At 37.6% G+C, this 24,883-nt stretch overlaps 1 protein-coding gene across 1 annotated transcript in view; it reads right to left on the bottom strand.

The window, feature by feature from the left end:
* The window catches only part of LOC145775182 (magnesium transporter NIPA2-like), a 49,248-nt gene that overhangs the window by 13,603 nt on the left and 10,762 nt on the right, over positions 1-24,883 (bottom strand). The window contains exon 2 of the mRNA XM_082586417.1: positions 4,603-4,717. Within this exon, the coding sequence (XP_082442543.1) occupies positions 4,603-4,717 (115 nt within the window). The remainder of the gene's footprint in view (positions 1-4,602; positions 4,718-24,883) is intronic.

Genomic DNA, 24,883 nt, shown 5'->3' with positions numbered 1-24,883 from the left:
ATCGGTATCGGCATCAGTATCGGCAAAATTTGGCCGATACTGTGGCCGATACTAAACATGTAAAAAAAGGCGTTTGCTGGGGATTTTCTGCAGAAGCAAAGATATAGATTTTTTAAAGTTGTAACTAACGTCACATTGATGTAGAAAAATAAAAACCTGTTCAATTTTTTGATACCTCAAACTCCCATGACTTCATGCGCGCACCTTTTGGCATTGTTTGCTTACAGTGATTCTTTCACTAAAACAAAACGTTTTGTTTCAGCAGTTTTGCGTTGTTCGATTGTTAACTTGTGAAGGAGACTCCATTTCTCTAATATTTATCATTTCTGTTTCTCTTTTACTCTTAACAGAGGATAAAACCAGGCCAGGACTGCCCAGGTGGCGGAAATGTGTAATTTTGCATCGTTTTTGCGTTGCTGGACGTTTGGGGGACCCGTGTAACTTGATTGTTTTTGGTGGTCTGGTTTTGTCGGTTTGTGATTTGGTTTCCACCTTTCGTTGTGGTGGACTCGCCAAGCTTGGGCAATGTCGTGGCGGAGTGGGTGGGAGCGGTGGGACTGCGGGCCCTCGCTGGGCTGGTCAATAAGTGGTCTTGTTGCGCCTGGGATGGCGGCCTCGTTGTGGGGGGAGCGTTCTTTCCGGCTGTCGGCACGCCGGGTAGGGTGGTCCCCAAAATCGAATTTTTGAAATTGCTATGTCTTACCCTTTGAAAAGTCTCCAAATGACTAAAAACTAAACCTATAAAAAATTGAGACCCATTGGACTACGTTTAGGGGTGCCACAATAAACTTGAAAATCGAGCTGGGGGGTCGCGGGGAATTTTTGCTCAAATTTACATAACTCCAGAACCAAATGAGATAGAGAACTGTGCTTGGTGTCAAAAGATGCAAAGCAACCACATTCCTATCTGTACTCAAGAGGAAAGTATGCTCTAACTGCTTTATTTTTTGAGAAAATGCAAAAAAACTGTAAATAGGGTTAAAATCAAACTTTTTCGCCCTATGTTGCTTCAGTGAATTATCTTTGCTTTACTGCAGGCAGCCTGTATCTGTCTGCCGGTGGCTGTAATTGTATTCATTTATTTAATTGCACCAATGCACCTATTAAAGAAGTAGTTTCCTATAAACGGAGTTAATCTTCCCATCACAGTATGACACAACCATGTGGCTTCTACTCCTCAACTTTCCATGACTTTATTTAGTATCAATACAAGGCATAGCAGTGGCACTTGTTCACTATTTGACTAAGAAAGTTGGTGTTTTTGTTACCAAAGTTCAATGGGCAGTAGAAATTAGAAAGGCTGTTTCAGAAATGGAAATCATTGCAAAAAGATTTCAAAAAAAGATCCAAACCACAAATTGAAAAAGAAAACAAAATTAAACATGGAATTTTAGGACTATTTGACATCGCACAATGCACATGAAGATGCTCTTTCCATCATGACCAATGAAGAAGATAAACAGTGTTTGGTGATGCAAAGATTGCCAGATCGACAAGGTAAAATGGGTAGTAAAGACTTTGTATTGCGCCACAACAAAAGCATGCAATTAAAGTCTAGAAGGTACAGCTTAAACGTAAAGCTAAATCAGACGTTGAAAAACAGCTATTGTGGAAGAAAGTCAAGACTGCTGAAGCTTTTAGCAGTAGTGCCGAAGACAGTTGTGATTGTGAAAAAATGAACGATGGTGTTATTCATACGGAAAAAGCATCAACTCCCAAAAGAGGCCTCAGAAAATCATGAACAAGGCTTTATCATCTGCTTTAGATCAGACTGCTCTAAGTGATCAGTAAGCGACATTTGTTTTAGCTGCAACAGCTAGCAGTCGGGATGTGACCTTGATGAAATAGCATTCAATTGCTCATCAGTATGATACCGTACGTAGGGCAAGAATCGTTCATCGGCAAGAGATCTCCATAGAAATTAGAGATGAATTTGTTGATGACTCTATAGTCTAAAAAAAAATTGAACGGTTACCAGTAATTGTCACTGGAATGACTACTAACAAATTGCTTGGAGTGCCAAAGTTGCAGTCTTCATCAGGAAGTCACAAGCTAATGGACTAGTGGTATGTGTTAAAGATTGGGGTGTTGTTGACAATGTAAGAGCAATGTGTTTTGACACCACATCCAGCAACACTGGTGTTTAGTCTGGTGCCTGTATCTTAATTGCAAAAGAATTAAACAAGGACTTGCTCCATTTGGCTTGCTGTCACCATATTCTAGAACTTGTGTTGCAAAGAGCGTTCTTAACATGTCTTGGGCCATCATCCTGACAGGATATTCTTGTTTTCAAGGGATTTAAAGCAAAGTGAGATAGTTTTGACAAAGATTGTTATATCACCTTAGAAAATGATGACTTCTGCTAATCTAGAAAATAATGACTTCTGATGAAATCATTAGTTTTTGCAAAGACCAGTTGAAAAAAACTCAATCAAGAGAAACTATCAAGAGTTCATTGAATTATCTATCATAATTCCTAATCGAGCACCACCACATGGCATTCGGTTTCGTTATCCCGGCGCCCTTCATCAGGCAAGATGGATGGCTACTGCTATATATGCAATATGCATTGAAGATTTGGCTGTTCAGAATGCAGTTTGATTTGACCAATGGAGCAATGTGGTTTCAAAAAATTTGTCATTTTTGTGTTGAAAGTATCCATTGCAATGTGCATACGCATTTGACCAATAAAGGAATGAGTAGTCCACCATTGAAGCATATTTTTTCATTGCCAGATGATGTCTTTTCAAAAGATTTATCAGACTTTGTCACATCCAACACCATGCGATTGTGCCAGATTTTGGATTTGCCATACTGACTTTCTAAAGCTGGAAGTTGTAGCATGGGATTTGGATAAAAGTTATAAAAGAGTAAAAAGCACTGTTAGTGGTCTTCATGTGATCAACGATTTTGCTGGAAGAGGTGTTGCATTGATGCAAAATTTAACAATTTGCTGACAAAAGATGAAGATCAAATGCAGTATATTCTGCGTCATCTTCCAAATTGCAATAATAAGAATATTGAGAACCACTTAGAGTCCACAGATTGAATTATATTTTGATATTATACGAGACCTGTAAATGTGGCCACTCTAGGTGGGTGTGATCTAACTTATAAACATATTCACTCAGCGTGTCATTACAGTATATTTTATAGCCCACTACAAACTGGAGTAGTTGCTACTGCCGAATTTGGCAAGATTGTTGCCTATTTTTCTTCATTTGTATCTGCAGTGCATTGTATATTGCTGCCTGGAGGTTTTGTTTTTAAGACATACATTTAGGCGGTTTACCCATTTTGACAAAATATTCGTATTTTTGTCAATTTTCACTGGTCATGTGGCACCTCTAAACCTTTATCAAAATACTTCAAACTTTTAGTGAACCGTTTTTTAGTAAAAAGGAACCAAATGAGAGGGTAAGAACCAAACTTTTCCAACTTTAAAGTTTTACCATACATTTGAGGACCACCCTAACGCCGGGCTGTTGCGGTTTGCTGGCCATAGCGGTGTGGCTTCCACGCTAGCCATTTAGACCATCCAATCAACTAGGTATATGTTTCTCGGCAGTCGTTTTGTAGCAAGAATTGACATCGACAAGAATTGAAATGGCTAGTGTGGAAGCTGCACCGTTGTGGTTGGCGGGTCGCGGCTGCTCGCTATGCTGGTGGGTGCTCGGCCTTGTGCTGGTGGCCGGGAGGGGCGCTTCTTTCGATGCGGTGGGGTTGTCGTATTGGGCGCGGCAGGACCGCTTTGATCGGTTTGGTGAGGATTCGTGGTCGCATTGCTTTCGTTTTGGGCCTGCTTGTTCTGCCGTGGCATTGTTTGAGCTTGGTTGGTTTGTTGCAGCGAGGGGTGGAAGTTGGGTCGCGGACTGGTAGAGCCGGCTTGCTGGGAACAGCCGGGTTGCAAGGGTTTTTTGGACCTTTAGCAGCGTGAGGGCGATGCAGGATTGCGCATTTTTGCTGCCTGGGTGGTCTTGGCCTGGCAAAAGCTTTTCAACCAAACGACAAGCGTCCTTAGGTTGCACATTACTTGTCAAATAGTTTTTGTACGACTACACAAATCACTTGGTTTACATTTTACATCTTATTATCAATTATGATAGCCTGTTTGGAAAGTTTGCGCAAACACTTTATTTAATTTTTCAGAAACCCCAATTATGATGTAATGTTTCTTCCCTTATACCCCAGTCCTCAATTAGCCTATGGTGGTCTTTTATTACTAAAACCTACTATTATGACACAACAATGCGGTTGAGATTGGATTCTTGAATCTTTATTAAATTATGCCAGTTAAAAGCTTTTTTTAATAGTTTTATGCAAATAATGTAAAACTTAGCATTTGATATAATTCCTTGCAAATACCAAAATTGCTTCTTTTTGTCACACCAAAGTATCGGCCAAAATATCGGTATCAGTATCGGCCTAAAAAAGTGATATCGGTATCGGGATCGGTATCGACCAAAATATTGGTATCGGTACATCTCTAATAAAAACTGTACCAAAGATGAAACTACAGACACAACCGCTTTGTTTTTAAATAATAGTTGATCCACAAAAATAATGCAGTTATATGGAACTGACATCCAGCATTATACCTACGTCGTTGTTATGCCGTTGGTCGTATGGTTAGAGGTGGCAGACCATGACACGGAATCAACAATATCAATTCCCGATGGACGGTTGCTGGGTGACGATGACGTCACTATGACTTCATCTGTAGAAAGTACAAATTTTTAACTAAAAATAAACTACGGTAGGTTTTTCTGGCACTTAAACTATCTCTTTATTAAACCAAATCGCATCATTCAAAACAATTTTTTGCACTTGAAATCTGCTAGTCTGAAGCAGTCTTTTCTATCATATGTGCTGCCATGCACTACTGCTACAGTTACAGTATCATAGGCGGTGCGGCCTTTGATAAACTAGATGCTCAGTTCGTAACTTTTTCCAACTTTCCCTGTGTCGTGAAGTATCCGAAAGTGTTCTTAGTTGGCTAATTATAACGTATTTTGTTAAAAATTAGATAAAAATATGCTTTGTTAATGTCTACCATGAGCAGTGAGCACGTCCACCGAGGTGACCGCTACGAGACAGATACTTTCCAATTATTCTTTTCTGATGACAGCCACGGCTGCCACGCCCTAAATATATATACTGTTTGTATTTTCTAGCATGATAGGTACCGATAAGTACAGTACATAAATTTTCAAGTAATGCAAATCTGGTAGCCTACCGCACAAATATCAAGACTAAAAATATTTCTTAAACACATAGTTAATGTTTCTGTCGATGAAGATTTTCAACCAATAAAGAAAATAACCATAATCAAGTACATGATAACATGCAAATAACACTGTGCTTGAAAGAAAAAATGGCCATTGAAAAGTATTCAACGTATGTTTTAGTGTCATTTCCAATGAAATATTTTAGCTTTGAGAATTTTAAAAAGGACGGTTCACATATATATACTTAATTACTTAAATTTCCAGCATGGGCAATGAGATGATAAGGTTCTGACTCTACTTCGGCACTAACAAGAGTGCGGTGGCCAGTTCGTCAGAATGGCCCGTTTCGGCTAGTCTGATTCGACTTGTTTCCTATTCGGCTACAGTTTTGAATTGTATTTTATTCCACAATATCGTTTCTTTTGCATTCCGACAAAGAAAAATAAATTGAAATGAAATTTAGCGCAAAATGTTTAAACTATTAAATTGAAATATTTGCTCACATAAAATCGACATGTATCCTACGTCACCGTCTGTATGCAAACTTAGGATATATTAGAATCCTCAACTATTACAAAATTCTAAATAACGACGCCTTCTGTTTATTTAGAGAATGTTGTATTTTATTCCACAATATCGTTTCTTTTATAGTTGAAATTATCGAAGCTTTAGATGAGTGGGGTTTAGACCTAACCACTGAGATCTTAAAACTAAAAAGCAAATTAAATTTATTTTTAAACATGTATTAAAGGGCGGGGAAACCCAAATTAACTTTTTGCGAGTTTTTTGTTTCAGCGTGATGTCATTGTGTACAACATGCGTTTTAGAAAAAAAAAATCCAAATTTTGTTGCCCTTGTCTCGCTACGGCCGCTTTTATTTGATCCCCGTTTGCAAAGCCTCGCGCGCATCCAGCCGCGACGCTGTACGCGGTGACGTCACAAGGTACATACAGCATTGTTCGAATTAAAAAAATTGTTCCAAAAATTTCCTAAAAATTGTTGCAAACCGTGTTCGTGCAATATTGAAAGAAGGTGGAGCCCACATTAGGTATTAAACTATACACATCTGATAAATTATCGCAATAAACCAAATATACACTAATTCAGCCTGTTTTCTTGACAGTTTCAATTAATTCAAACAATACTGTATGTACCTTGTGACGTCACCGCGTACAGCGTCGCGGCTGGATGCACGCGCTGCCTCGCCAATGGGGATCAAACAAAAGCGGCCTTAGCGAGACAAGGGCAGCAAAATTTGGATTTTTTTTTCTAAAACGCATGTTGTACCCAATGACATCACGCTGAAACAAAAAACTCGAAAATTTAATTTGGGTTTCCCCGCCCTTTAATGTTTGCTCACATAAAATCGACATGTATCCTGCGTCACCAACTGCATGCAAACTTAGAATATATTAGAATCCTCAACTATTACAAATTCTAAATCCAACAACACCTTCTGTTTATTTAGAGAATGTTATATTTTATTCCACAATATCGTTTCTCTTGCATTTTATCCAGCGTTTATACCTTTGAGTGCCGTCCCAGACGACAAAATCCGTCAAAAATGACAAATTTTGTTGTCTAGGTTCGTTTAAAATAAGTGTTTTACATCAAAACAACATTTTTCATGATTAACAATAGAGGTTATGTGAGATAACGTCTGAGCAAAAACGTGTCAACAAAAAAAAGACAGTTGCCAAATAGCGTTTGACATAAAAGATGAAGTTAAAACCTAAGTGGCAGTTTAGAATAAACCTGGGTTTCGGCGTTACATGTCTTAGTTGTCATTGAAGTTGACCATTTAAATGCTTGCATATGTTCGCAGGTCGTCCGTCGAAAAAGACTGTAGCCGAATAGGGAAATAGACGAATCGGACTAGCCGAATTGGACTGTAGCTGAATAGGAAACTAGCCGAATCGGACTTCTAGCCGAATAGTAGCAGACCCCCAGTTCGTTTATCTTGCCCGCATTTCCTTCAGTAACTACACACACCCAATTTATTACACCCCTGGGTAGAGAGGAGTAGTGTTCAACAACAACTAGCTAAGTCAAGTGTACAACCAAGTTTATATGATTGAAAAGTGAGCACCTTATATCCCGGAATGGCCCGTTTCGGCGAGTCCGATTCGACGAGTCCGATTCGACTAGTCCGATTCGGCGAGTTCCCTATTCGGCGAGAGCCTTTTTCGGCGAGTGCCCTATTCGGCGAGTTTTTGAAATTTTTAAAAGGAAATTATCGGGTACCGTAGCCTAATTACAATTGCCGTTTTTACATAGTTTTAACGTCGCTAAACGTTGAAATTGTGCAGAAAGGAATAAAAATAAAATGTTTGAACTATTAAATTAAAATTCGTCATGTCAGTTCAGTTGTTTTTATTTTTGACCATCATATCAAAAACAATACACGTCGACATAGCAAAGGTGTAGAAAAAGGTAGAAGCGACAAAACGCGAACGTTAAAACGTGCTTGTGACCGAAGTAAGTTATTGAGTTGAAAGAAATTTGGCACGGTCGCAACACCTTCAGAAAAATTTAAGATATGAAGGGAAAATAAAACAAAGAAAATGTTACAAAAAAAATCATGCTTATGTGTATAAGTTAGTACTTTTGAATAGTTAAAATGATTAGTTTGGATCAACAAATGAGAACCCATTGTAGTAACAGAATGAAAAGGCTAACCAAATGTGTGGCCTATCGTTTTAACGTCGCTAAACGTTGAAATCATGTAGAAGAGAACTTTGCTGACTAGGATACGTTGAAACTGAAAAACATTCACAGAAGCCCTACGATACGTTGCATTTTTAAGATAATGTATTCAGACGTTGAATCAATGTACAAATGAAATGTTATGCTAAATGGGTTCTTGGAACAATTCGAAGGGCTTCTGTGAATGTTTCTCAGCTTCAACGTATCCTAGTCAGCAAAGTTCTCTTTTCTATACGATTTCAACATTTAGCGACGTTAAAACGATGTAAAAACGGAAATTTTTGCTGGTTGGGATAACTGGGCTACGGTACCCGATAATTTCTTTTAAATCCAAGCTGTAGGCCACACATTTGTTGATCCAAACTAATCATTTTGGGTCTGCTACTATTCGGCGAGTCCGATTCGGCGAGTCCGATTCGGCTAGTCCGATTCGGCGAGTTCCCTATTCGGCGAGAGCATTTTTCGGCGAGTGCCCTATTCGGCGAGTTTTTAAAATTTTTTAGATAAAATTATCGGGCACCGTAGCCTAATTATAATTGCCGTTTTTACATCGTTTTAACGTCGCTAAACCTTGAAATCGTGCAGAAAGAAATAAAAATTAAATGTTTGAACTATTAAATTAAAATTCGTCATGTCAGTTCAGTTGTTTTTATTTCTGACCATCATATCAAAAACAATACACGTCAACATTGCAAAGGTAGAAGCGACAAAACGCGAACGTTAAAACGTGCTTGAATTCGTCATGTCAGTAGAGTTGTTTTTATTTCTGATCATAATATCAAAAACAATATACGTCAACATAGCAAAGGTGTAGAAAAAGGTAGAAGCGACACAACGTGAAGGGAAAATAAAAAAAAAGAAAGTGTTACAAACAAAGTAAATAAATCGTGTTTATGTCTATAAGTTAGTACTTTTGAATAGTTAAAATGATTAGATTGGATCAACAAATGTGTGGACAGCTTAGCTTGGATTGAAAGGAAATTATCGGGTACCATAGCCTAGTTATCCCGACCAGCAAAAATTTGTTCCAAGAACCCAGTTAGCCTAACAGTTCATTTCTACATTGTAGTAACAGAATGAAAAGGTCAAATAGCTAACCAAATGTGTGGCCTATCGTTTTAACGTCGCTAAACGTTGAAATCGTGTAGAAAAGGGAGCTTTTGCTGGCTAGGATACGTTGAAACTGAGAAACATTTACAGAAACCCTTCGATTTGTTCCAAGAACCCAGTTAGCCTAATGTTACTACAATGTAAAAATGAACTGTTAGGCTAACTGGGTTCTTGGAACAAATTTTTGCTGGTTGGGATAACTAGGCTACGGTACCCGATAATTTCCTTTCAATCCAAGCTGTAGGGCTGTAGGCCACACATTTGTTGATCCAAACTAATCAATCATTACATGATTTATTTATTTTGTTTGTTACATTTTCGTTTTTTTTATTTTCCCTTCATGTTGTGTCGCTTCTACCTTTTTCTACACCTTTGCTATGTTGACGTATATTGTTTTTGATGTTATGATCAGAAATAAAAAACAACTCTACTGACATGACGAATTCAAGCACGTTTTAACGTTCGCGTTTTGTCACTTCTACCTTTGCTATGTTGACGTGTATTGTTTTTGATATGATGGTCAGAAATAAAAACAACTGAACGGACATGACGAATTCAAGCACGTTTTAACGTTCGCGTTTTGTCACTTCTACCTTTGCTATGTTGACGTGTATTGTTTTTGATATGATGGTCAGAAATAAAAACAACTGAACTGACATGACGAATTTTAATTTAATAGTTCAACCATTTTATTTTTATTCCTTTCTGCACGATTTCAAGGTTTAGCGACGTTAAAACGATGTAAAAACGGCAATTATAATTAGGCTACGGTGCCCGATAATTTTATTTAAAAAAATTCAAAACTCGCCGAATAGGGCACTCGCCGAAAAAGGCTATCGCCGAATAGGGAACTCGCCGAATCGGACTAGCCGAATCGGACTCGCCGAATTGGACTCGCCGAAACGGGCCATTCCGATCATTTTAACTATTCAAAAGTGCTAACTTACAGACATAAACATGATTTATTTTATTTTTTTTTGTAACATTTTCTTTGTTTTATTTTCCCTTCATATCTTAAATTTTTCTGAAGGTGTTGCAACCGTGCCAAATTTCTTTCCATAGGCGCCGACTTTTCAAAAAACCTTGGGGGGCGAGAAAGGTGATAACGTCATAACCATAGCGCTATTTACTCAATTAAAATAGTCTTTGATTAAGCTTAGTGTCGTGTTTATATTAACAAATAGGTCGCAAACCGAATTTATTAGAAGCGCTGCTTGAAAGGATTAGTTTTACGCACGCAGTACGCTTAGTCGTAAAAATTTTGATATTGTTAGCTCATAATTGGAACTGTTGGAAAACAAGCCGATTCATTTCCTTTTCGTGCGAGTGAACAACAACGATCAAGACAGTGAAGTTATCGAAATAAAACGCAAAAAATCATGATCTCAAGCAGAGTGAAAACCTGGTATCAGTTTTATTAACCTCGTTTCGCTAATTACTTACTTTCAAAGCGTTGACAACGGCGAAGTGTTTTCTCTTCTGTTTTTTATCGAAAGTCTTTATAGTCTTTTATTGAATACGGTAGGTTATACTCGAGTAAAGGTCGAGATGTTCGCAAGTGATTTTCACCTCAAAAAAACAAGTTCAACTAACACGGGACAAGCTGTTGTCTCCAGCTCAGCAATTTTCAAAATGAACGCACTAAAAATCATTGTCGACGTAGATTACGGAGTGTGAAATCGCGTCGGCTTAAGTGAAAGTTTTGAATACGTTTATTTGCAGTGATTCAAACTTAATTTTCAAATTCAATGATTTCTTGTCAATTCTAAACTTTATGCACTTGTTGAGCAATATGCAAAGCTCACGAGACAAAACAGAAAGAGGAGATCATTTTTTTATTTTTGCGTGTAGGATATAATCGTTCTTATTACGTAACATTTCATGATGGTTGAAGTCGATGTCAACCTTAGCGGGCGCATAAAACAATGATGTCAGGTTGGCTAGGTGATAATAGCGGTAAGAGACGTCGTTAATGCAGGCAATATCTGCGACCAAGACCATTAAACACCTTTTCTTTTATCGGTTTTTGATTTAATTCACACACATTGCGAACAAAACAATGCGTTCTGTTGAATCATAATTGATCTCACAGCGGGAAGACCTCGTTGAAAATAGCGCGTCTAATTTAGCTGGTTTACTTAATATTGCAATGAATAGTTACGTGACTATTCCAGCAGTACTCTACCATCTACTTTGAAATTTCCGTACAGTATGAGATAGCCATGCGAGCTGCTGTTTTGCGGGCAAGAGCAACGTAGGCTTTTCTTGCTTTCGGCATTCTTTAAGTCCGTTTAAATTATCTAAATCTCCTTCGCGAAGTGTTTTATATTTGAAACACCACTTGTCATCACCATTTTTGTTGCCCCTCAACCATAAATTTACGGGGGCGCCGGCCCCCCCTGAAGTCGGCGCGTATGTTTCTTTCAACTCAATAACTTACTTCGGTCACAAGCACGTTTTAACGTTCGCGTTTTGTCGCTTCTACCTTTTTTACACCTTTGCTATGTTGACGTGTATTGTTTTTCATATGATGGTCAGAAATAAAAACAACTGAACTGAACTGACATGACGAATTTTAATTTAATAGTTCAAACATTTTATTTTTATTCCTTTCTGCACAATTTCAACGTTTAGCGACGTTAAAACTATGTAAAAACGGCAATTATAATTAGGCTACGGTACCCGATAATTTCCTTTCAAAAATTTCAAAAACTCGCCGAATAGGGCACTCGCCGAAAAAGGCTCTCGCCGAATAGGGAACTCGCCGAATCGGACTAGTCGAATCGGACTCGCCGAATCGGACTCGCCGAATAGTAGCAGACCCTTATATCCTGCGCCATCCCACTGCTGCTTAGAAATGGAAGCATAACTGAAGGGCTTTAATTAAATCCATTTATACAATTCTATTTTAAAACTACACTCTAAGCAATAGAATGGACCGAAAATTATACTCCAGACACCACATTCAACCGAAAATAGTCATTTCCTAGATTTATTAACTTGACTGCACAATCATGTTTGTAACACTTAAGGATGAGAAAAAAAAACTTTTAAAAATTTCAATCAAATCTTATTTGTATACTGGTTCCTCTGATATTCTGTCCAATGTATTATTTCTATCAATCTCTCTTGTGAATTTACAACATTAAATAACCATAGGCCAAAAAAAGCTATCCTTTTACCGTGATGCATCTATGACTCTATTGCTAACATTTATCCGTTTTTAAACTTTTATTTAATATTTCTTGAACCATTGCTGCAAGTGCAATGGTGACACCTACTGAGTAAACAGAGATCGTGTTATGTCACGTGTATTTGTATAATTGTGTATGAACCATAAAATCAATCAACAACATCAAATGAACAAAATATAGAAAACAAAGCCAAATTTAAAATCAAGTGGTCACAACATTGATTATACGAAGTAAACATTAACAAAAGTGGAAATCTCCAACCTCCAGTGCATCACTAGTGAAAGATGACTCGAAGAAACCTAAACAATGAAGATATCAAACATGGAGAGAAATAGAGGAATCACGACAGACAAACCAGATGATACAGATGTTTTAAGATGGCCAGGCTTCTTTGGACCAAAATGAAGACAGGGAGAGTAGCCAATCAAAATTTTTCAATATCTTTAGACTTAAAAACAATAGGATACATACTACATTGGTTGGATAGAAAACATTGCCCAATTTGAAATCTACCCAAAAGTTTAATCCTAAATAGACTCCTTAGAAGGATCCTAAACATTGTCATACAGCACCTTCTAAAGCAGCCATCCCCAATCTTTTCTCACTCACCAACTGGTTTTAAAATAAAAATAGCCTTGCGGACTGGCAATATGAAAAACAAAGTTTGACATCTACGCTACTTATATCTGATTAATTTTTTATATCAGTTTAACTGCAATTTTGAGCAAGACTCCACTTGAAATAGACAAAGTAAAAGTCGAGGTCGGAAAAGGAAACTAGTTTATCAGGACGTCTGGGTGTATATATTCCTCAGCAGAAAAGATTGACTGATATTAAAGTTTTTTGATGGCGTTTTGTGCATTTCTAGGGGGTTCACGTCTTTTAGGTGCAGACAGCTAGGCGCCGGTCAAATAGGCGCATACATTGTGAAGTCTGGCTATTGAGGTGCGGAGCACTGTGGCGCCCGTTCATTTAGGTGCTATTCCTAGTAAAGTCTGCAGATTGTAACAGCTCAGCTTTGGCAAAACCTAGTCGGGGTTTTGACGGAAAACTAAGTTACTCTTCACTCAAGCCTACCACCCACTTGAATATAGGCTACGGTAGGCCTCGAAATTCGTTTTTGTTAACGGCGGACAAACGTGTCCGGTCTGAGCAGCTATCTCAGCGGACAATTTAAGTCTCGAAAGTGATGTGAGCGAAAGTGAATTTTCTATGGGCCTTTTCTTTCTTACTGTAGCCTAATACCAAAACTTGATAAATTTTTCTTTAACTTGCTGTAATAGCCTACTCGACTCGTATAATTTAATTTTGTAACCAACCTTGCCTTATCAATATTACTCGGAGATCAAAGGCAGACATTGTGACGTAAGAATTGAACTTGTGCGTGCTCCAATCGATTCTTACCGAAGAATTCACCTTTGTTACGCTGATTCAATGTCATCAATTGTTGAAGCGATGTAAAAATTGAAAGATTTTCAGCTTGAATGAAAGCTAAGGGATACAGTAGCCTATTCACATTTACTAGATGCGCGCTAAAACGCGCGGGAAATTATATTCTCACAACAATTGTTTATGCCAGGGATGGTGAACCACTGACCCGCGGGTCACAAAGTGACCCATCACAGACTTTCAGTGACCCACTTGTCTTTTTTAAAATAATGAAATTTAAACAAATATTTCAACAAATTTAAACAAGTGTGGTAATAAAAATAGTCAACTATATTGCATTTCAGGCTCTCAATAAACGCCAGTTTGCAAATTTATTGAACGCGTGTGACAGTAAATTTAATGGCGTACTCATGTACAACAGTGTAAGGTGGTTAAGTTGTGGTAATGTTTTACAGCGATTTGTTGAATTGTTGGAAGAAGTACAACTTTTTTTAGTTGAAAAAACTCAAAAATATCCAAAGTTAAGCGAAAGTAGCCTACGTGGTTGAATGATTTACATTTTTTCGCTGATTTCACAATGCATTACAATAAGTTAAATACTAAATTGCAAGGCTGTGGGAATATTGTATTATCCATGTTTGGGCACATTAAAGCATTTGAGAAGAAACTCGCTATTTTTTCTGTAGACCTTGAACAAGGTCAGCTGAAATATTTTCCTCAGTTGTTGAAGCACTTTACCAGCACCAATTTAACTTATGAACAAAAGCAAACTGCACTCAACAAGTATGTTTTACTGACGAAAGAGGCCAAAAATGTAATGTCAGAAAGGTTTACCCAGTTCCGAAAGCTAGATACTACATTGCAGTTCATTCTTTTCCCGCATGCAATTCAATTTGAAAATCTTGAATTATCAAACTTCGAATGGCTTCGTCTTGTCTTTACAACTTGGAAATGGAAGTGATAGACTTTCAAGAAAGTGCAGGTTGGAAAACAAAATTTGTAGACTTAAATCATCTCCTACAAAAAATTGAAATGAAAACGGATATGGATGGTTGTGACTTTCCTGCTGTTGAAAACCATGCTGAAAATATAATTCTTACAGAGTGGAACTCCCTGCCAAATTCGTTTGAAACTATGAAAAGATTTGTGGTAGCTCTGTTAACGTTGTTTGGTTCTTCATATTCGTGCGAATCTTTATTTTCGCACAAAATTTTATACAATCAAGCACACGGAATCGTCTCAGCTCAGATATGAGTGCTGCATGTGTGAAGCTAAAAACTACGGATTACCAACCAAGGATAATAAGACTTGCAGAGAAGATGCAGCAGCAAGTTTCGCATTAACATGTAGTTTCGCATTAACATGTAATTAAATGTATGACCCACTTTTGCTTTTTCAAAGATTAAGCTCTCTTTTGTGACCCATGCACTAAAAAAGGTTCGCCATCCCTGGTTTATGCTATGCAATGACGATTTGTATCGCTAGTTTCTGTGTTATTTCTTGGCGGACAAATATGACCGATCTAGAGGGTACTTCCCACGGACATCATATGCTGAGACGGCGGACATGTCCGCCGTGAATTTCGAGGCCTGCTACGATATATTTTTTACTGATGTTTAGTGTAGTTATTATTTGACTTCTATGACTAAAAGTGAACTCAGTCATGTTCGGAAACTTGAATAATTTATTGATAAAGCTTTCACCGACGCAAACCTGGACTAACAACAAATAAATGCCGAACACGCACATTAAAAAAACAATATATTTTTCTGCTCAATATAACATTTTGTGTGAAAAGCATTGCCGGTTTAAGCAGCTTCACTCACGAAAGCCATGACATATCTTTTTGTTCAAGATAACATTTTGTGTGAACAGCATTGCCGGATAAAGCAGCTTCACTCACTGAAGCCATGACTAACAACAAATAAATGCACGCGCAATAACAAAACAACATATTTTTCTGTTCGATATAACATTTTGTGAGAAGCATTGCCGGTTTAAACAGCTTCACTCACGGAAGCCATGACATATTTGTCTGTTCAATATAACATTGTGTGAAAAGCATTGCCCTACCTTCCAAGCTGATACAATCTGTAGACTTTACTAGGAATAGCACCTAAATGAACGGGCGCCACAGTGTTCCGCACCTAAATATCCAGACGCCACAGTATGCACGGCTATTTGACCAGCGCCTAACTGTATGTGCCTAAAAGACTTGCTCCCTTTCTAGGCCCAAGGACTTTTTTATCAAGACACACACCTTGTATTCGACCAACCGCTACAAACCCAGGAGAACGCAGCATCAGGCTAAAACAGATCATTTCTATCTACATGAAGTACATATTATCAAATGCCAGAGCTTCTGGCCTTTAATTCTCTTACCAGAACATTCTGCCTCCAACCAAAATGTTGCCTCTGGTGCATCACCATATTACCAACATACCGGTACTGTTAAGCTTAAATAAATTCTGCGACAAAAGATGCCAACCTAATTGGTCTCTTCAAAATGTCTGATGTAGACAAGATTAATGCACATTAATACATGCATCACATTGAAAGGAAATCCATTGTTCTCAGCACGCTGGCCATGATAGATTAGACAACAAAAAAGCTCACAAAATAATTCAACTAAACTCAAATGATGCAATATATATATAAACAGTAAACTAACCAAACATAAACTGAAACAATAGAAAGTACCAAAGAATAAACAAAACTGACATGCATAATGTGGTTCATTAATATGATGAGTTGGATGCAATGCTTCATGCGTCACAATACAATTCACATAATTTAATCAAAACGGGACCAACCTGGTTCTGATATACTGGCATGAAAACAAACGCAATTTTAAGCCTGTAAAATATTTCAAATAATTTGGGTGAAAAACAAGTAACAATATATCATTTCAGATAGGCAGACTGTAGCACCACATGTTTCAAACTAGATGTTATATGTTATATGTTTGAACACTTACAGTACCGGTACTTTAAGTTTGCCTTCAAACTATTGCTTTCACGGGTCTGCTACTATTCGGTGAGTCCGATTCGGTGAGTCCGATTCGGTGAGTCTGATTCGGTGAGTGCCTAACCTCTAACCCCTAACCCTAACCCCAAACCCCTAACCCTAAAACGGCAATGATAACACTGGTCTACAAAAAAAGAATTTTTTTTTGCTCCATGAACTTTGAAGACTGATTTAGAGTAATTTTGGGGTGCTGAATCCGAATCTGACCTCAGATTTATCCTATCACGTCAGGTTTGTGAAATATGATAACAACAAATTGCTACTTTCGTCAAAAGTGGAAGATTTGGCGTTGCGTTTACCACCAACATATGCAGTGCTGTAACGAAAGGGTAGTGTTAGACAGGCCAAAACAGCCTAAATATGGTTACTGAACAAGCATTGCCATAGGCTTGCTTAAATCTTTGTGGTTTCATGCAAAACATTGACGGGGGGAGGGGGTCAGTTACACTTATAGCCTCCCTTTTAGCTTGTTATTACTGCCTTGTTAATAATGTTGCTTAGAAAACAAATTGGTATCAAAATTATAATTGGTAGGTGTATTTCAGGTACTTATGCACCACATGGCCTGGATTTCTGGATCTTGCACAATGTGTATGTGCAATAAACGCAACGTCAAATCTTCCACTTTTGACGAAAGTAACAATATGCTGTTATCATATCTCACAAACCTGACGTGATAGCATAAATCTGAGGTCATATTCGGATTCAGCACCCCAAAATTACTCTAAATCAGTTTTCAAAGTTCACAGAGCAAAAATCGTGTAGACCAGTGTAATTAGGCTACAGTACCCGATAATTAAAAAAAAAAATTGAAAAAATCCCCCGTTAAGGGATCAGACTCACCGAATCGGACTCACCGAAACGGGCCATTCCGTGCTTTCACTGAGCAGAAACAACTACAGCATGAACAGAAAGTCCTTGAACCAACTTATAGACGATTTATTAATGAAAATAAATAAAATTTCATTAAAAAGGTGTCACAATGAGAGCTTTCAATATAATACAGTACTAGGAATAATTTTTTTTATTTATTTTCAATGTGGCCGCCTTTCACTTGGATAACTCTTTCAATTCTTTGTCGGAAGTTTCCGACCGGGCACTTGGGTCATTTCGGGGTATTTTGGCCCACTCCTGTGGGAGTGATTGCTTCAGAGTACCAACACTTTTCCTTCAACAAAACAAAGCTATATATGCAATTTTTTTCTTTTTTTCTCCTCTCGTTTTTGCTTTGAAGGAGAAGGTGAAAGAAAAAATATGTCATGACCGGCATAGGCGCCGACTCCGGGGGGGCGGCGCCCCCCCGTGAATTTAGCTCGGGGTGGCTGCCCCCCGCAAATTATTTTAAAAAAATCTTAAATCAAATGTTTTTAAGTTCAGATTTGCGTTAGTTTGACCTTCATTGCGGATCGATCTCAATTAAAAGATCTACTTGTTGCAACAAGAGCGCTGCTCCTAAGATAACAAAAGAAACAGAAGTACCGTAGCTGATAAACGCCAGCATGGTGCCGTTGAAGCGGGTCTGCTACTATTCGATGAGTCCGATTCGGTGAGAGCTTTTTTCGGAGAGTTTGCTATTCGGTGATTTTTTGAAATTTTTTAAAAATTATAGGGTACCGTAGCCTAATTATGATTGCCGCTTTTACATCGTTTTAACGTCGCTAAACGTTGAAATAAAACCCTAACCCCTAACCCTAAAACGGCAATGATAATTAGGCTACGGTAGCCTACCTGATAATTTAAAAAAAAATCAGCGAATAGGGCTCTCACCGAAAAAGGCTCTCTCCGAATAGGGAACTCACCAAAACGGGCCATTCCGCGTTGAAGCATAGTAACAACGATTGAAAAACGTTTTTCTTGATTTCCTTCGCTTTGTTTTTTCTTGGGAGTGTCAATAACGAGGTGCTGTATACTCAGTTTAGTATCTACGCGTATTAAGAGCTAAAGTTCAAAGTGACCACAGCATATAATTCGAAGTAGCCTACAGGCCTCGAAATTCGTTTTTGTTGACGGCGGACAAACGTGTCCGGTCTGAGCAGCTATCTCGGCGGACACACCAGTTTTAGCCGTCGATCGTCATGCTTAATCACTTTATCTTGATAATAATTCTTCTCCATTTCAGAACTGTCTATAACTACGGTTTTAGAAGGCTTTTTAAAAAATCAGTAAAGTCACTCCGAAAGGCTTTCATCAGACCAACGACTTGCGCTTGAAGAGTCAAAGCGCCGTGTAGCTGGTCAATACATCACATAACTGATTAACTTCCACCGAACGAGCTCGTGTGGCTTATTGCGTCACAATGCTCTGGGCAGGAGTCGGAAAATTTTTACACCAATGGTACTATTTTCTGCTGTGCAAACTTTCACAGATTTTTTTCTTTAGGTTTATTTTTGCGTGTCATGTGAGCGAAAGTGGATTTTCCTTGGGTCTTTTCTTTCTTACTTTAATACCAAAACTTAACAAATTTTGTTGCATCTTGCTGTAATAGCCTACTCGTATAATCTAATTTAGTAACCAACCTTGCCGTATCAATATTACTCGGAGATCAAAGCCAGACATTGTGAGGTAAAACTTGAACTAAATTGCGCGTGATTAGTGTAGAAGTACCTGTACTCCTATCGATTCTTAGCGAAGAATTCACCTTTGTTACGCTGCTTCAATGTCATTGTCATCAATCGTTGAAGCAACGTAAAAATCAAAAGTTTTCCTCCTTGAATGGAAGCTAAGGGATACAGTATTCACATTTTGTAGATGCGCGCTAGAATGCGCTGGAAAATATATTATCGCATTCGCAACAATTGTTCATGCTATGCAATGACGATTTGTATCGCTAGTTCCTGTGTTATTTCTCGGCGGACAAATATGACCGATCTAGATGGTACTTCCCGCGGACATCACATACTGTGACGGCGGACATGTCTGCCGTGAATTTCGAGGCGTGAGCCTACATTATAAAGCTTGGCGATATACAATGGCATATAGACGCAAACAAACATCAATGCTGACAAACATCAGCATTTTGAATGTAAGCAATCGGTCGGCTAAATAGTTTGCCCCCCCGGCAATTTTCAAAACCCGGCGCCTATGATGACCGGTCAAATAGCCAGTTAGCCACTGCCTATGATATAACCCTTGTCTGCTATAAAATGACTAACTAAACATCAGTCAAAAAGATTTCAGGACATAATAAGTAGAATCATTTATTTATCCACTGACTTCTTAACATTCAATACTTAATTACAGCTCAGTTCCTTTGTCAAACTTTACAAGGACTCTCAACCACAACAAAATGAAGATAATGCTTTTCAAAGATATATAATGCTAACAACTTAAATGCGCTGTTATAGTGTTAACACACTAATGATGGAACGAAAGGAAGTGGCTATACATATCAATAAACAGTATATATATAGTCCTTTCATGAAAAACGCTTTGTATATATGGCATGGCACTCTCATTGCAAACTTGGACAACTAGTTCTATTCTAATTTGGAAAAACCTTGTTTTCGCTAATATAGTTCTAATCATCGCATAAATTAAATGACTATCACATAAAAACAGCACATTGTGCCTATAGAAGACTTATCGTACTTATTGTGTTTTCAACAACCATGTTACAAAAACAGAGTGAAACTGTTCACCAGGCATTTGATAAATAAAGTGATTTGCGTTCTTCTGGTGACTACTGAGTACGGTACAGACTATAGGCTACTAGGTTACCTCTTGATGTTAAGGATGATGTCTAGCTTTTATTACTGACGTTTTGTCAGTCAACACAACTGACTTCATCTAACTTCATCAAGGGGTCGAAACAGGCAAACACAAGCTGTTCAGCAACAAACAACACAACACAAAAGCATATATTGACGAAATGAATAAAGTAGCCCACCCTGGCAATTGTTCTCTCCACCCTTCTCTAGGCTATGCTTGTGAAGCGTGGACAACTGGACATTATACTGCCATGACAGCAAACGTCTTGAAAACTTAACTCACAGAAACTCTTTCAAGCCAATTGTATCCTCACTGAGATGGTAGGCACCCTTGCTTACAGCCTCCCGGGTGCAACCTAATTCGTACCATGAACAATTCGTACCGTCAGTTCATACCTTGAAAAGATTGAGAGAAAAAAATAAAAAAAGCCGAAGTCGCTGATCGCAGTTTCCGCAAGGTTAGGGTATCGATATCCGCAAACAAACAAACTGAAAAGATCGAGAGAAAAAAATAGAGCATCGCTGATTGCAGTTTCCGTTTTTTAGCAGTTTCCGCAAACATTTTAAAATTTCTGGTAATAGTTTCCGCAAACATTTTAAAAGGGTTAGGGTTGATCAGAGTTTCCGCAAACATTTTAAAAGAGTTAGGATGTTTCCGCAAACAAACAAACTGAAAAGATCGAGAGAATAAAATACAACAAAGCCGCATTCGCTGATCGCAGTTTCCGTTTTTCCGCAGTTTCCGCAAACATTTTATTTATTTTAAAATTTTCGGTAATGATCATAAGAGTTTGCCGATTGCCGAAGTCGCGGTCTCGCTGATCGCAGTTTCCGCTTAAAAGGGTTAGGGTTGATCGGAGTTTCCGCAAACATTTTAAAATTTCTGGTAATGATCCTAAGAGTTTTTGCTTGTTTGCGGAAAACTGTAAAATGTTTGCGGAAACTGCGATCAGCGACTTCGGCTTTTTTTAATTTTTTCTCTCGATCTTTTCAAGGTACGAACTGACGGTACGAATTGTTCATGGTACGAATTAGGTTGCATCCCAGCCTCCCAACTGCCCAATCATGTAACCAAGATAGAAAAAGGTAGGGGGGTCCATGTCAAATCACCCAAAAAAATTGAAATTTTAAACACCACCTTCTCCGATTTTAATGAAATTTGGCACGTTTGTTGCATATGGGCAGAAACCCCCAAATATAAAATTTTATCACGATTGGACCATTCGTTCTGGAGATATTGACCTTTGAACTTTTAACCTTTTCGACGAGGCACCAAAGTTTAAAACTCAATATCTCATTAACCACTTGACCAATACCCATGTATGAGGTATCATATTAAAGGGAATTGACTCAGGAATTCATTTTTGACAATGAAATCTGAATTTAACTTTGTTTAGAAGTAATGACCTTTTCACCTATATTTTGACCTTGAATTTCACCTTGCGGAACAAGTTTGGTTTTTATTTTGAAACATCCAAATTGTAGTCAAGGTAATGGACTATAACCTCTGTAAAAATCAGAAAATAATATTATTTTTCGTTTTTGAGATATGTGAATGTAAAAATTCTGTATTTGGTGAAAAAAATATTTTTTCGGTAAAAATTTTTGCGAAGTCAAATCTGGTATCTGAATGATTGCTAACTTGAAGTGTAGACTTCAGGACTGAATCACAAAATATTTTCACAATAAATACATCAGAAAAGAGCATTGATCTTTGATGTTTTATCATTATTCTCCTGTCATGATAAAGCAACAGCGGCAGTATATAATTATATTGGATGAATCTGCATCCATTTAGGAGTTTTCCAATTGCTTGATATGCATAACTTCACAATGATATGACACAACCGTATAATATCATACATCGTACAGAATTAATAGGCCGCTAAATTACAGTGCTGGAAGAATAGTTGAGAATTTTTCAAATTTGAGCGGTTTTGTGATATTTATCACCTTTCTGACTAATTTACAGACTTGTACTAATCATTAATTTAGTACCGGTATGGTTGAATGTTAATCTAAGTTAAAAATGTGTTTTCAAACGTTTTTGTTGTTTTTTGACTTTGCTATTTACCTGCAATATTTGGTATATACAAATACAATGTTCAAATTAAGAAAAAATTCATGAGCTATAATTAGCATGCATATTTTCAAGACAAAGAAAATTGCAATTAACTAAATGACAAAAATGTTATTTTTCTGATTTCAATGATAGTAATGTACGGTACAAGGTTACTTTGGGTAAAATATCCAGCAAGACATTTAGATAGTGAGCACAAGAGTTTATGATCATTTTACCTCATACTCAGAGCATGTAGTTAGACTTACGAAAATTCATAAGCCACACAATTTGAGAAAGTGGTTACTGAAAATACAGTTTTACTTTTCTACAATGGAGGAATTAAGCGACCAATTTGGGCAAACTTTGGATATTTGCAGTAAATCATATCTGTTCAGCATGTAGTTGCGCGATGATGAAGTCAAAGATGGGGTATTAACTATGCACAGAATATCCTTTTCTAGTAGCCAACATCGATCTACTTGTAATGGCCACCGCAACTGAGTAGATAGTCCGTGTGGATGCATAAAAATGATTAGGAAATCACCAAACTCTTCAGATACCTTCTCCACTATTCCTATCCAGGGAAACTCATCATACATGCAACACACATAAGTTTGTTCCTTTATTATGAAAGGAACTCCACTCTAATTAGCCATTAATATAATTAAAGACAGTTTTTTTTCGTTTTTCATACTGGTTTACCACCTAATATTTCTTAAAAATGATTTTGTGGTTGTGCCCAGCTTTTTAGTGGACAATGACTTCTTGGCCATATCTCGAACTTAGAACAGTAATCGTGAGTCAGTTTAATTGCTTTGTCCAACTCTTTCTCACTTCTTGAAGCAGAAACCCTTTCCTCAACATCAGTGACTAAGCCCAAAACGCTCTCCGCAACATCATTTGTAGCAGGCATGTTCTGTGGCAGAGCTTTGAATGATGAAAACTCCTCCATAATATGGTACCAGATCTGGTACTTTCATGAGACAAACATTCAAACTTGGGCAAAACTTTAAAGAGTTTAAAAGAGTCTGGTCCGATCAAGTCTGGCAAGTGAGTGGAGTTTTGAATAGAAGGCATTTGAACAAAGCCCTTTCCAATAACGGCTCTCTCGGAACTTGATCGAAATGTTTGCATCTTTTGCCACATTTGGACTTTGGTGGATATGCTCACACGATCACTCGCAAAAGCAAACACAATGTGGCGCTCAGTGAGGTACCACAGGTGCAGGTTGAGTTTTGCGCGAGCAGCAACAGCCATTTCAAGGAAAAGGTCAGGGTAGCCTAATTTGCTTCTTTTATAGGTGAGCTGAATGGCATTTGTGAGAGCGTTCCATATTTCTAAGTCATTCACTACAGCATTTGTCTAACTTGGAGATGTAAACCAATATTTAACATCAAAAGGTGTTAAAAAAGCCACCAGTGAATAACTGAATATATATTCCCAAGGTCACAATATTTGGTAAAAGCTGGATCTTCTGATAACTGGTGCATGAATTAGGCAATTTGAATGGTATTATGATCTTCGCCATCTAATGTGCATGATGAAATGCATATTTACTGCAGTTGTGTCAAAAACAAGACCCTATACTATTTTTATGTCGAAATTGACAGGATTCAGATTGTGAAATTAACGCAGACGCATGCGCGACTGCATTACCTCATACACGAAGAGAAATAAAGAGAAAAACAATTTAACACTGCTATGCAAGTTGAAATTGTTTTAGAATTTTTGTCTTTTATTTATTGGTCAATTAACCAACATGGCCGTAACTTTTTTTAGGTCACTGCAAAATCATTTTGGCCTACGGTCAAAAAACCGAAAAGCTTAGATATTACTTCATGCCTGTTTTTTTGTATTGGTCAGGACTTGAAATAAGTTTGGTCACTTTTTAAATGCAGTCTAGTAACTTTGAGTCATACTAAATTATACTGCAGTTCATGATGCTAATTGTAAAATAAAGAATATCAAGTTCCAAAAGCCTAGATTTTAAGTGACAATCAAAAAAAAGTTACTTTTCATAAAATACAGAATTTTTACATTCACATATCTCAAAAACGAAAAATAATAGTGTTCTGATTTTTACAGAGGTTATAGTCCATTACCTTGACTACAATTTAGATGTTTTAAAATAGAAACCAAACTTGTCCCACAAGGTGAAATTCAAGGTCAAAATATAGGTGAAAAGGTCATTACTTCTAAACAAAGTTAAATTCAAATTTTAGTGTCAAAAATGAATTCCTGAGTCAATTTCCTTTAAAATGGTACCTCACACATGGGTATTGGTCAAGTGGTTAATGAGATATTAAGTTTTAAACTTTGGCGCCTCGTCAAAAAGGTTAAAAGTTCAAAGGTCAATATCTCTAAAACCATTGGTCCGATCGCGATAAAATTTTATATTTGGGGGTTTCTGCCCATATGCAACAAACGTGCCAAATTTCATCAAAATCGAAGAAGGTGGTG

Source organism: Aplidium turbinatum, chromosome 8 (genome assembly GCF_918807975.1).
Source record: "Aplidium turbinatum chromosome 8, kaAplTurb1.1, whole genome shotgun sequence".
Classification (NCBI taxonomy): domain Eukaryota; kingdom Metazoa; phylum Chordata; class Ascidiacea; order Aplousobranchia; family Polyclinidae; genus Aplidium; species Aplidium turbinatum.
The sequence above is the reverse complement of the archived record's forward strand: the minus strand, read 5'-3'. Positions and strand labels throughout refer to the sequence as shown.